The sequence below is a fragment of the Aspergillus alliaceus genome (assembly GCF_009176365.1).
Source record: "Aspergillus alliaceus strain CBS 536.65 unplaced genomic scaffold BDW43scaffold_71, whole genome shotgun sequence".
NCBI lineage: Eukaryota > Fungi > Ascomycota > Eurotiomycetes > Eurotiales > Aspergillaceae > Aspergillus > Aspergillus alliaceus.
Window position 1 is genome coordinate 111,142 of NW_022474754.1, and position 13,381 is coordinate 124,522.

The 13,381-nt window shown below is 45.8% G+C and overlaps 3 protein-coding genes across 3 annotated transcripts; 1 reads left to right on the forward strand and 2 right to left on the reverse strand.

Annotated features, from left to right (window-relative positions):
- Positions 1–2,904: 2,904 nt before the first annotated feature.
- On the reverse strand, positions 2,905–3,978 carry BDW43DRAFT_323327 (uncharacterized protein; the record flags this gene model as incomplete). The annotated part of the gene is made up of 3 exons (XM_032049719.1): positions 2,905–3,231; positions 3,283–3,679; positions 3,761–3,978. 3 exons carry the CDS (start codon positions 3,976–3,978, stop codon positions 2,905–2,907), a joined length of 942 nt encoding a protein of 313 aa, XP_031894894.1.
- Positions 3,979–8,275: 4,297 nt separating this feature from the next.
- Positions 8,276–9,466, forward strand: BDW43DRAFT_316262 (putative alkaline lipase; the record flags this gene model as incomplete). Its single annotated transcript, XM_032048249.1, has 6 exons — positions 8,276–8,369; positions 8,421–8,548; positions 8,603–8,666; positions 8,726–9,096; positions 9,159–9,200; positions 9,314–9,466. The coding sequence occupies 6 exons, from the start codon at positions 8,276–8,278 to the stop codon at positions 9,464–9,466; spliced, it is 852 nt and encodes a 283-aa protein (XP_031894895.1).
- Positions 9,467–11,366: 1,900 nt separating this feature from the next.
- Positions 11,367–13,050, reverse strand: BDW43DRAFT_316263 (transmembrane amino acid transporter protein-domain-containing protein; the record flags this gene model as incomplete). The annotated part of the gene is made up of 8 exons (XM_032048250.1): positions 11,367–11,377; positions 11,443–11,767; positions 11,828–12,042; positions 12,104–12,244; positions 12,304–12,635; positions 12,697–12,769; positions 12,825–12,838; positions 12,899–13,050. The coding sequence occupies 8 exons, from the start codon at positions 13,048–13,050 to the stop codon at positions 11,367–11,369; spliced, it is 1,263 nt and encodes a 420-aa protein (XP_031894896.1).
- Positions 13,051–13,381: the final 331 nt, after the last annotated feature.

Consider the following 13,381-nt stretch of genomic DNA (forward strand, 5'->3'; position numbering starts at 1 on the left):
GCTTGAAATACCACTAATATACCAGTGACCTATACTGTTCTGGCCATGTTTTCATGACTATTTGCCTGTCCAGCTTGTCTGTAGCTCCCAAAGCCTGTCTGCCTATAAAGCCTTGTAACACATAGTAAATCTCTTGGTCAATCACAACGGTCATATACAAATTAAGTGTCACATCAACAGAGTGGTTTTAGGTCCATGCATGGCTCAGTGCGAATTGTCGGTGGGATTGCCGATAAGATTGAGTTTCCCTCTGTGCACTCACACATGGTCCCATCTCAAATTTGAGCGACAGTGGTGGGGCCAGCCTATAGTGTCTCCTATGACATTTCGGGAATTACGGAGATCGCATAGGGCATAGTGGCATGCACGTTCCAGAAGCTTGTCTATCGACCTTTTGAGAGTGGGACGTGGTCTGTAATATGGGACCAGAACAGTAACTTAATGATGGATGCAGCCGTGACTGGATACTGGGATCGTACCCTCTTGTGGTAGTGAGCGTCCAGACTACCCATAGTAACTATGATAGATTTCAACTAGATGTATAATGTAACTCCGTTAAATTAAGCAAGAGCTATGCTGTGTCTCTTTATGCCCTTATGTCACCTTTCTGTGATTTGGTTTTCCTTCTTTCTCTATTTCGAAAAGAAATATGAAGAAATATCATGCAATGTGTTGTGTATTGTAGATGTGTCAAGTGCAGTTGCTCTCTTTGCACCAGAGAGGTCAAGTCAAGTTTGTGTCTTTACAAATAATTACAACTGATTACTTTATGAGGAAATGATGTGCTGCTGTGTGATTGGGTTGGGTCTCGTGTTTGCTTTCAATTCCCGCTGATCCATGGTTTCTTGACGCTGTGGACCAATCAGGCTACTTTGAGGTACCTTGGATGTTCTGTATCGAATCGCTCAACCTTCGACCCCCAACGGAAGTGAAAAGCGACGTATCAAATAGGGGAAACCTTAAATACCGGGGCGGATGAACGCTTACCCATTGCAAGGGGTTCTCCGCGGCGGGTCTAATATATGAAGATTTATTTCACTGGAAAATAAGTGGAATGTGCATTTCCTTCAGCATGACTCAGTCCCTCAGGTATCATGTGCGATTCTGCTTGTCACATCTAGATGAGCGTAGGTTCATATGTCATAAGTGATAATGAGAGCTAAATACGTCTGGCGAGGATAGTGTAGGCAGGGCGGATTGAAATGAGCAATACGCAAGATTTTATAGATTTGTTCAGTGTAATATACATGGCGGAATTTCAAGGAACTTGGAGATGATTACCGGCTGGTTACCGTCGAGGCCGGTGTCGAACAAATAGTGACAGAGAGGGACAGGGAGTGTCGAACGTATTCTAGTCTAGCAAGGGTTTACAACCATGGAATCAAGTTCCGCGGTAGGCGAAATGAAGGCGACCTGATCTTCTGAGGACGCTTAGTGTTGGTATCGAGATACGGTCACCGTAGATCCTCCAAACTGCTCGTTTATGGGACAAAATGCTTAATTTGTGCTGTTAGAGGCTAAGCTATACGAGTACTGGGGTTTTCCAGCCCAAGCCCCACGGATAGTTTCAGGGTGCTCAGTAAAGGATTCTGCCATTCAACTCCAAGCCATCGACTTACCCGATTATAGTACCTTAGATAAGATACCGCACCTAGTATCCTAAAATAGCCCGTTCTATCGCCGACAAACTGGTAGATGTAGCGGAGCACCTACATAGCGCCTGACCCACCAGGTAAATAAATCCTCAATGATCCTCGTCAGAATGTGACTTATGTATGAAGATACAAGAGCAATAGTGGGTATGCGACCCGTTCGCTGCACATGCAGAAGGATCATTGCCAATAGCAAATACCGAGGCTGGGCACGGCAGACTTCTAGTTTCTGTGGATATCTATCTCCATCTCAGGGTTCCGAGCACTTCTGGGGAGGTTCGTACTATCACAGAAAGCCAGTAGTGCGCATCCCTACCCCAGTCTGGGTTAGATAGGTAAAGCACAACCTTGTAACTATCGTCCGCATTATAGAAAGCTAAAGCTACTTCGTAGACAGCATCCAGAAAGAGCTATGTCAACTTGCTCAATTAACGCTAAGATGGACAGGGCAAACACTAATACCAGAAGTTGCTACAGTAACGGACAGGAGAACAGAGCTTCTTCGGAATTATGGGAATCCCACGAAGGATGAGACATGGAGGGTCCTGACCACGTCCAAAATGCTACCTGTAGTGGATTGGCAGACAGGAGACAACAGCCCGAGTATGGAAAATGTAAAGCCGGCTAGTGGCTATTCGTGGCCGGTGTGGTCATAGTAGCTGTGGGGAAGGAAGGAAGGCAATGGCGTTGAGGGGAACTGGCTGAAGGGATAAATGGACGGAAAAAGGGCAAAGGAAGTCTTGCAGATCACGTTTAACGATCAAATTATCAATAGAACACCGTAGACGTGTCTTAGGATAAGCAAATAGTCGTGCCTCCGGTCAGCCGGATTCTCTCGTTCCCTAAGTTCAGCCCTTATGTAACTCCCCACTTCTGAACTTAAACATTGGGGTAAGATGGAGGAATGAAAGCTGAGGTTGGGGTCTCTCGAATGGTATTTGGAGTCCACCGCCCGGGCTTGTCTTGTCTTCTAGACCAAGGGTCGTTGTCTGACTCAGCATCCGGAGAGAGCCTTGCTGTTGGAACAGGCAAATTCGGTCCAACTACGGACAAGTGAAATGTGGAAACTGTACTATGCATTCAGATAAGCCAGGTATAATTTAGATCCATTTCCATAACACCGATGGCGCCGACGTAGTCTAACAACGATACCCGTGCCCCTGGCCTTCTCATTTACTTGCAGAACAAGAAAGGTAAATTTTAAAATTGTTGGAGTAGTAGGAACATAAAATGAATCGAGCGGACATACTATTCATTCAACAACCACCTGGACATCCGTTGTTTTGAGAATGCGACCCTCAGTGTACGGCTGGTAATCCATGTGAGGCATCTGGGTTTCAGAGCCCGTGTGCTTCCGATCTTGTAGAGCATACCCATCGGTGGGCAGCACAGAGCACCAGAACTGAGGCGCCCCTCGGTTGCTGGTGAGTACTGCATTTCCAACAACAGGAAACCGTGCAGTATCCTTCAAGAGCTCTGACAATGAGAGCTCGATGTTGAGCTTTGCCATATATACTACCGGATGGAACTGGATATAGACAAGCGGGTTAGGGAGTGACATGAGTCCGATGAGGAGGCCCTATCCATGTCAGTAAATGATAGCTACCAATTCCACCCACAGATCACTCACGTCCAAGCAAACGGACAATACTATCAAACGAGCGTTGAATTGAAACAAAGATACGTATTTGGACAGGCCGTGTTGTTTAATCAGCCGTCTTTTCACATTTTGTGTAAACCAGATATTCAAAGCGGCATCCACGAGCAAGATCAAAATCTTCGAGATACGGTCCCAATATTTGTTCACCGTCACATACATTTGGGAAGGAGGCGGATCTAGATGCGCTGGAATCCAGATGCAGAAGACCGCAATATTAATCAGGGTAATGATCCCAGCCGTCCACCATCTGACCGCCAGTACTCTGCTTTTCTTTGGTGCCACAATCTTAACTCGATTTACGAGAATTTGCATGAGAAAGTGAATCTCAAAGGCCCACAAGAAGAGGATTGTAAAGAAAACAGGAATCCTGTAGAGAATAGCGAAGTTAGCGCGTATAATACCGAACATGTTAAACATCGGATAGGAACATAGTAAGAGTGCTACTTACCCTGCTGGGATGACTCGCTCTAGGAATAGCCATCCAATAATGCCAATTGCTAGATTAACAAAAATCTCTCCCCATACCATAATAAAAAATGGACTTTTATATGGCGTTGGGTGAGCCCGAGTCAGTTTTATGGCATTCCAGACTGTCAGAAATCCAAACCCTAACGTGAAGCCAGCGGCAACTCCAGCTAACTTGAAATCGTTGGCGGTTGCGGCCATGTGGGCGAATATCTGGGTTAAAAAAGCAAGAGCACAGAAAAATGCCCGCAGTAGTGCAAGTGATACACAAAAGAGGTTTAGGCACTAAACAAATTATAAAGAACGAAAGGGGGCCGACAGTAGGGATTAAATAGGTATCCATTGCCTAGATCTGCTTATTCCGGTAATATTTATTGAGAGCCTCTCTCCCTGGACAAGGTAGAATCCAGAATAACCGTTTCCTATCGAATGATTTGGCCGCATGAGTTTAGGTTTTAAATCTCCTGGTAAATTCCAGCAGAGCCACTGCTAACTAAACTTGGTTCATGCACTTTTATTGTCTATACAAATAAACCCCTGATATTCTAATATTTGGGTAAACTCAATTTATTTCATTAGTAATACAATGTCTTAGCTCTCTAGAGTCGACCTCAAAAGCCGGGTGAGTCCGTGTTCCATATATGCGGACGGGTCATTGTCCTCCCCGCCAAACACAAAATTGGAGTCGTCATGCTTAAATGATAACGGCACACCGTGGTCCGCAGGGCGTGATGGCAGACTGGGATAATTAAAAGCCAATCCCTAAACGCATTTGTCTTTTTAATCAATCGTACAATTTCAATAATCACCTTCTATGTATGCAGCCGCCCCTCCTGGAGGACGGGGACAGCAGGACTAACCTAACGCAGTGAGAAAACTGGGTGACGCAGCATATCTGTCTCCCACAGAATTAAGAACTCAAAAAGTACAGTAACGCCATTTTCATCCTCTACTAGATATTGGAAATCGCAATGGAGGTCAAGCCAAACATGGTCTGGGTGACCGAGACATCTACATAATGGATATCTCAACATACTCGGAGGCAGGTCAACTTTTATAGTTATGATAATCCATAATATCTACCTATGATCAGCGTCCTAGCATCTACCACTTTATTTTCTTTATAAAATAAAAATAAAAATAAAAAATGAAGGAATAATACAAACAGAGGGTAAGGGCAAAGGGATAAAAGGGGGGCAAGGATAGCTTCTCAGCTCTTAGAAACACATGTCCAGCTAGTGGCCAAATCCAAATTACTTCCCTCCATATATAGCCTTCGGTTCGTAGGAGTACTTGGAATACTGGTACAAGACTGTCATAGCATCATCGCTGAATATGTTATTGATCAGATAATCTGGCTCACTATTATTTCAAAGTAGACAATAAAAGGCTGAGATATCATCATGACTTCGGTAATTGTAATCGAAGATCCCACGACGGATATTTTCTGTTAGCACAGCCTTCCTAAATAGCCCTAGAGTCTGTGCGTTTTTGTTAGATAGTTACCTAGGTAGAACCTCAGATGTAGAAACAAACAATCAACATAAACTTCCCCCTATTAGGACCTTCGAGTTTTTCCATCACCTTTGCCTGGTAAGCAGGTCGGGCTCAATGAACAAGAGAAACAGGCCAAAGCAGCGCCCCAGTCCAGGAATTTAGAAATATATGCACAAGTCATTAGAGCTAGAGACAGCATTGACTAGTCATAATTCTTTTTGGGCAGTCCTAGTAAACTCGGATGGCCTCATCTGGAACAGGCCTATTAGTATGTCCAAGTAATAGATGAGTTTACCAAGTGATATTGTACTGATACTCTTATCGTGTTAAGGTAGCCAGGAAGCTTCCAAATACACTCGGTAATCTCAAGCAAGTCATAGCTAACAGTATACATTATTATCATTCGTCCTCATTGATGTGGTGGGATAATACTTGAACTAGTGGGCTACCCTGGCTTATCTTCCTGGCTGAATATTGCATTTGACCGATCTTCTCATCAATGTGCAAGGGTATCATAGAGATTTTGCTTTAGTACGATAGTGTTTCGCGACTCGAGCATTTATTATTGTGACTCTGAATTAGGATGCACTGAAAGACCGGAGGGATGTGATTCTAATCACACCTTCGTCTACGAGGATTGTCCAGTCCAAACTATTGAGAGCTTGGGGTGCAGATGATATCTTTATGGCTTTTGCCACAGTTCGTCATATCACCAAGGATTCATGGATGCTCAGCAGCTGGGTGTCCAGTCAATTTTTGAATCGACCTTCTCAGCGTGTACAAAGTTGCAGGACCAATGGAGAGGATGGGAAGCAAATTCTCGCAATTAAGTTCGCAGAAAGTGCAAGTTGGTGAAAAGGCGCTGATATCCGTGCGGCAGCATGTCAAAAGGATGGCCGCTCACCAGCAGTCTACTAGTAATACGTGCCCCTCATCCCCCTTTCACCCTCAGCTCCTCAGCTTCCTAGTCTTGTTTCATTGATAATGATAATTCCCCGCAGGGGCGAGAGTGTAGCTCCACAGGTGTAATAGAATAATCTGATTCGTATCTAATTAGCACAACCAGGATATAGCAGTAGTGTCTACATCAGTACTGTCTTCTTTCAAATTTACGAGCGCTAAAAAATAGGTCAATCTAAGCTTTTGCGGACCAGTACGAAGGTGGAAGACTAAGTTTCTATCTTCACACTGTACATCACATTGTTCACGTTGTAGGCCGGGGCTCATGATGACCAGTGGTTGATTGCTGGGAGGGTAGTGTGGAAATTGTGATCTAAATCGTTAAATCAGGGCACTATATCTCAAATTCCAACATGACATGCAACTATCTAGGACAGATTTCTTGCTATAGTCAATCTAATCTGCCTCTTAGTCCATTGTCACATCATGCATCGTCACTCAGGTATCCTTAAGTGTGGTTTAACTATTTAGCGCTTACGAGATACTTGTGAGAGGTAACCTCTCTTCCAGCATCCACAGGGTGTTATGGATTGGCTGGTCCAGCTGGCAACGAGGGGCCTAATGCAGGCGCTCCCCTCTGTAGTAGCTGGTCGCTGCTCGGTATTGTCCCAGATGGAGGCCAAGGCTTCCAATATGCGCACGTTCCGAAGTCATCATAGGGGCTCGCCCTAGGTCAGTGTGCGACTGCGGATATTGGTCTCCAATTCTCTTCAAGGACACTGCCAATCCCCAACCCATCCGTGTAAACCTCGGCTCCACAGTCCCTGGCCCAGGCACATACGCTTATGATCGTCTGAACCCGGATACTCTAGTTCCCCCTGCCTCCGACAACAGTTACGTCAAATAAGCCAGACAGCCCATCAGCTTACAACATAATCGTTTTTTCTCCGGAAACGTGGGGTGGACGCGTGAAGAGAACACAGACAAGCTCCCAATCGCAACCGCCATGACAGGGATAAACACGATGCTTTCCTCTGGCGCATATATATCTTTACCTGATTAACAGGTCTTGAACCTTGTATTGTAGATATCGCTTGCAACCAGGCTTTACCCTCGCTACGAAAGACAGCTACTTAGTCGTAGGGCTCTTGAACGAAGACTGAGTGTAACAATCTGACCATTCCTCATACGCTACCGAATGATGTTGTTTCTTTTACCCTCGGTATTTGGTTAACGAAATAACGGGATCAAAGGTCGATCACCCTTCTTGTTATAAACTTTAATTTGATTAAGATCAGCCGCCGTGGTTCCTGGGCGATCGTACCCCAACCTTCTCCATGGCCGTCAGCTTCAAACCGCGGTTCAGTAGTTAGCGATTCTTTCGCTCCATCCCTAAAGATTGTATCTCCACAAATATGCTGATCGGAACACACTCGTGTTGCATTCGTTGTCACAATCCACACAAAAAAAAAATAATTAAATATCTCCGATCCTTTGCCCCGTAGTCTCGACCTGCGAGAATGTACTATTCAGTTAATTTGTTTTACTTTTCGTTTTCCCTGGGGGGGTCCGAGCCACAAGCCCGTGAGATTTAGCTGGATGACGGTTTCTATATGTTCTCAATCCTGCCGAGGTCTTCCAGTAATATCAACGTGAATCAAGCCATGTGAAAAAACCCGATCCTACAAGGATGTTGATCCTCTAGTTGGATAGGTAGTCTATCTCAGACCCGATCCTAAAGCTTGTTGAGAGGTTCCTGGCCTAGTTTGGAATTACTAGAGCTGGGAGTATTCTTTGACCCCCCCGCTAAGGTTTCATAGTAACAAGGCACACCTGCTCTCACGACAAGCACTGTCTGCTCCTGAGCAATTCGAGAGTAATTTACTATACTCCGGCCCTTCCCGTATCATATGTCGGCAAATGTAGATATTCAGCAAGTACAGCTTGTTGTATGGGAGTAAAAGTCCCAGACCTTACACCAGTTGAAAATATATAAAAGCACCTCAAGAATGCCCTAGGGCTGCTGTAGACTCACCGAATCATCCTCTCGTTAGATCACTCGCTCATTTTATCGTTTCAACTATCTTTATTTGACAGCAAAATGGGGTTTGCCACACTCGTTACCTCTATCGCGACTCTTGCATGTGTTGGGTTGGCCTCCGCGGTCCCAACGCTCCACTCTCGTGCCATTCCGGGTACTATGGTGAACAGGCTATAGAAGGAATCAAATACTAACTTGATACTAGACCCCTTTGCTTTTCCAACGCTTCACCGGGCAGCGCTCCTTTCTTCCGCGGCCTACAGTGGTTGTACTGGTAGCGCATTCGATGTCACTATCACGAAACAAATCAACAACCTTGTGACAGATACGCAGGTGTGATTAAAGCTCTGAGCCCAAGAAAAGGAACACACATTAATGGCTAGATAGGGATACATCGGATATTCCAGCGAGAAGAAGACAATTACTGTTGTCATGAGGGGCTCAACGTCTCGTAAGTATCCACCTGCCTTTCTAATCTTTTGACATGTAAGCTTGGGCTAACTATAATAGCCACCGATTTCTTTAATGATCTTAGTACGGCATTGGTGACCCCAAAGCTATCGGGCGTGACCTTCCCTTCGGAAGCAAAGATTATGGCCGGCATTAACATTCCTTGGGCTGCTGTGCACGACGAGGTCATAACTGAAGTCAAACGACTCATCAAACAGTACCCAGATTACACTCTGGAGTCCGCTGGTCACTCACTTGGGGGCTCCTTGACTTACCTTAGCTATATAGCGCTTGCACAAAACTTTCCGGGGAAGCCTCTCACCAGTATTGCCCTGGCTGCCTTCCCGATCGGAAATAAAGAATTCGCCGACTTTGGGAGCTCACAACTGGGAACTATCATGCGTGGCAACAACCAGGGTGACGGGGTTCCTGTATGTTTTAAACGACGCTCATAAGTCCCCAAAGCGTGTTGGAAGCTAACATTTGTCTTTAGAACATGTATGTGTCTCCGCAGGGCTTCCACCACTTTGGCATCGTGAGTTTCCCCGATATACTTTTTCTCTTCCTACAATGCTATTTCTGTCTTTATAGTCTTTCTCATGACGATGTTTTTATTGTTGCCCGGACGCTGACTCTTTGTACCGCTAGGAATATTACTCATCTGGAGCAGCGGTGACCACCGTCAAATGCGAGGGAGAACGCGACTCAGGCTGCACGGCTGGAGACGGCATGTATGGTGTCACACCTCAACATGTGTCTAGTTTTGGTGTTTTAGAAATGACTGCAGGATGTGGTCCCTGATCGCTGAGAGACAATCAGCCCGCCGCAATATGAGGGCATGACCATACCAGAGAAGAATGTTAGCTAGGAATTGAATTTATTCTGCGATTACCACCCATTGGCTGTTTGCTGTGAAAATGGCGTTGTATAACGAGTGCCTCTTGTTGCACTTGCTTTGATGTGCTGGCATTCTATCTGGATACCTCCTGGATAGCGAACTCGCAACGGAACTAGCGCAAGTCCATGAATCAAATAGAAGTACTTGAGTCCCTCGCGGGTCTTGTGTTCCGGGTAGAAGAAGCGCTTTTTCACAAGTTGAAAAAAAATTACTCTAATGACTGCCCTTACCCAGTATTCAATTGTGTGGATCTCTGGTCCAGGGCTATCCGGCATTGGCGATCAGACGGTACAAGTCAAGGTCTTTCTTAGCATTGTGTGGAATGTGACGCAGATATGTCTAGAACAACTGGGTTAAGGCACTATAACAAGATCGTGTAACTCCGACGATAATAGCTGGCTTCTGTGTCATATTTTATTAATGCTCTATCTTTAATTAGAAACAGCCGGGCGCTGTGACGAAGTGCTAAGTTCCTGGTATCCCTGGGGTGAATTTGCACTAATTTGAAATGAGCCAACAGGTAAAGGTGCTTTGCGTGCAGTGGATTTGCCCTAATGGTCGTTATATAGAACTTCAACCACTTTACCGTCCTTTGTCAGACCTTGCTGGCTCTCCTCCTGGAGAGATGACGGAGCTCTATCCCGGAGCTGCTAGTACTCGCTAGTACTCCAGACAGGTGTGAATCCGACGCCAGGCGGTATATATCACAAAACTCAGCCTTTGATTACTAGGCGGTACTCTTTACGAAGGTAGTTTATCGAAGCAAAGATACGGATCTATTTCAGCAAGGATTCAGATTTAACCCTGAGGATCACACTGCCACGGATCTCGTAGATGCCGCCGCAACCTGACTTAGTCCACGAGGAGGCTTGCTCGGATACTCCTGTCTCTTGCTCCGGTCACGTCGTTCTACATCAGAAAACAAAGTATTGGGATCCCGGTGGTTGTCGCGACCTTGACTGCAACCAAGCCAATTCTTGCACGTCGCCGCGGCAGCTCTGTGGTCTGTTCCCGATTCTCGCCTGACGCGTCTTCCTTTTGGTTAATATCGTCCCCGTTAAGTGCACGGTGTAGCTCGTGTCGTATCCATGCCGCGGTGACCGAGGTTACAAAGCTAGAGTGGCAGGTCCCTGTACTGGGTGCTGTTGATATAACTCCTTTTTGCAGAGAAATACACAAAAATGTTACATGTCTTGTTGGTACGAAACGAGGTCGGAGGGGCCCCGTATCTATCATATCAACAATATCGCCAAAAATATGCACAAAAGGGCCCAATCCATACCGTCTACGGATAGCTAATATTGGTGCCACGGAGTCTCTAGTTGCCGATCGCTCTGATGAACATAGAAAGTAACTTCCAATCTAATGGAATCTTTTCCTGATACAAGAGGAATCAGTACCGCAAGTGGACCATTGAATATGTGCTTCTGGGGTTCAGTGATAGCGGGGAATACAGTATAGCGAATAGTATCCACAGATTGGATGGAATTTTACTGATAATTTCTAAAGATATATCTTCTAGAAATGAGAGTGATATATCTTTAGAAATACTCTAATTTCTTTCTCTCTCTACGTAAAATAACAAAAATCGGAGGATATACTTGATATGGGATATTTGATAACTGGAAGGCAAGTTCGTGGTCTTTGATCTCGACATTTAATTTCCTCCATACACATACTGATCTCCCTTAGGTATCGTGATAGCAATGTACACATTATTCTAGGAGGCCTACGTCGGCAACATATATTTACATATATGTATCTGTATAGCTATTGCTTCAAGCATTATTAGCACACGAAAAGCTAGACCCGGCCTGCTGATCATGAATCGCCTTTCCTGCAACATACACTCCACACCCGCATAAACAGCAACCCATACCAATCAATGTTATGTTGATGATAGTAAGGAGCAATTTCTTCCAACTCTCCAGGTACCGACCCTGGTTGATGAACAGCCAACATAGCCCACACAGACCATAGGAGAACCAGCTCGCAAACAGCGCGCAGATCAGAGTCAGCATATTACTGAACACGGGGATTGCCTCTGCGATAATCCAGGCCAAGGTCCAAAGCGACAGCATAATACCCACCCATGTCCCCACCGACAAGAAGTCGCGCGCGTGCATGCGGCCGGTCATGCGCAGAAGGCGCATATAGATGAGCTTGGCAGCTATGTGGCCGACGACCACCCCACCTGTCAGGATCTAAGGATTGGGTTAGTCTTACTCTCTGAGGTGAGAGAGGTGTCAGGGATTGGGACATACGGCTGGGATGGCAACGCCATAAGCGATCTTGCTGACGATCGGTGATGCGGAACCGAGGGCGGGCGAGGCGACGTCGTCACCAGCATAAATATATATCACAACGCCTGCCACAATGTAGATCACTACCTCCATGACCTGAACCATATACAGCGCCTTAGGAAAGTCATGTGGGTCCCTGAGCTCAGCCATGAAGCCGAAGAAGCCAATATGACCGGCTTTAATCAAATTAGCTTTTTTGCGCAGGGAAGAGGTCCAGGATTGGACTGCGACACTCACAGAATGAGAAGATGATGTTTGTCACGGCGGCAAAAGCATGATAGAAGTTGGTTTCGGTCGTCACTGCGCGGCCGGTCCCGGGATTCGTAATGACTACATTAATTAAGGTTATAAACACGGCGGATACGATGCTTATAAAGGCTGTTGTAGAAATCATAGATCAGTGAAATACTGCAGAAATGGGAAGGCGTAAGACTCACAGAGAAACGACAGAAGGGATATGTTTGCCAATGTCCGAGGCAAGGAGCAAATAAATGAAACGACCAGTCCAACAATACCAAAGACCATTGAGCAAGTGGCATAACTGCTGATCTGGTTAAGAGCCACGGTGAAGGTCAAGAGATGGCTACCCATCAGGAAGATAAGGAATAACGTCTGAGCAATGGTAAGAAGCTCCCGACCAAAGGATCCCAAAAGCACTTCTCCCACGTCGGCCATATTGGAAACCTGCGGGTATCTCCACTTGAACTGGGCCAAAATGTATCCGGCATAGGTCGAGATGATGCCAACTGCGACAATGAGGACAACCGCTCTGAGTATTTCGAATTCATATTAGTTATTATCACGATTGTGTGGTTCGGCATCTCACTCACGGGAGTAGGCCTAGAGTAGCAACCGCGGCCGGTAGCGACAGCACGCCAAGTGATATTGATTCTGCTATCATTACTGGTAGCTGGTCAGTTAGACAAACCTTCGCGATTGGTACTATAGTTGGACATACATGTTCCACACTGCCTAATAGTCATTGTTAGCGAGAGGGAGTAACACCTACAGCAATTCTGGGAGCGTGCTTACCACCATGTTAAGGTTTTATATTTAACGTCAGCATCAGTCTCATCCCCAAACGCATCAACTGGTACAGATAGTGCACCACCGTCGTTCTCCTTCCACGACAGACTCATTGTGCTGTGGATTGGTCCGTCTTCTAGGGCCCCGGTGTTAAGCATATTCGCATCACCTGCTGTCATCTCACACTGCAGAGTACGCTCTGCCACCCTCAATGATGCTCAAGGCACTCTCAAAGCCTCATATGTGCAAGCAATCTAGATATTGGAATTACAAAGAAAAAGGAATTAAGAGATTTCAGTTGTTTGAGCCACATGATGGCCGAAGCCGGACAGAATGTGCTGTAGTCACTCCTTGAGTGGCCGGCATCGGGCAGACCTTTCAATATACGTAAGAGAAAGTATGGGGAGATGGAGAAAAAAGACCCTATACCTTGGTAGGGCCCACAAACGGGCGAGTAAAAGAAAGACTCGACTCACTGCGGCTTATATA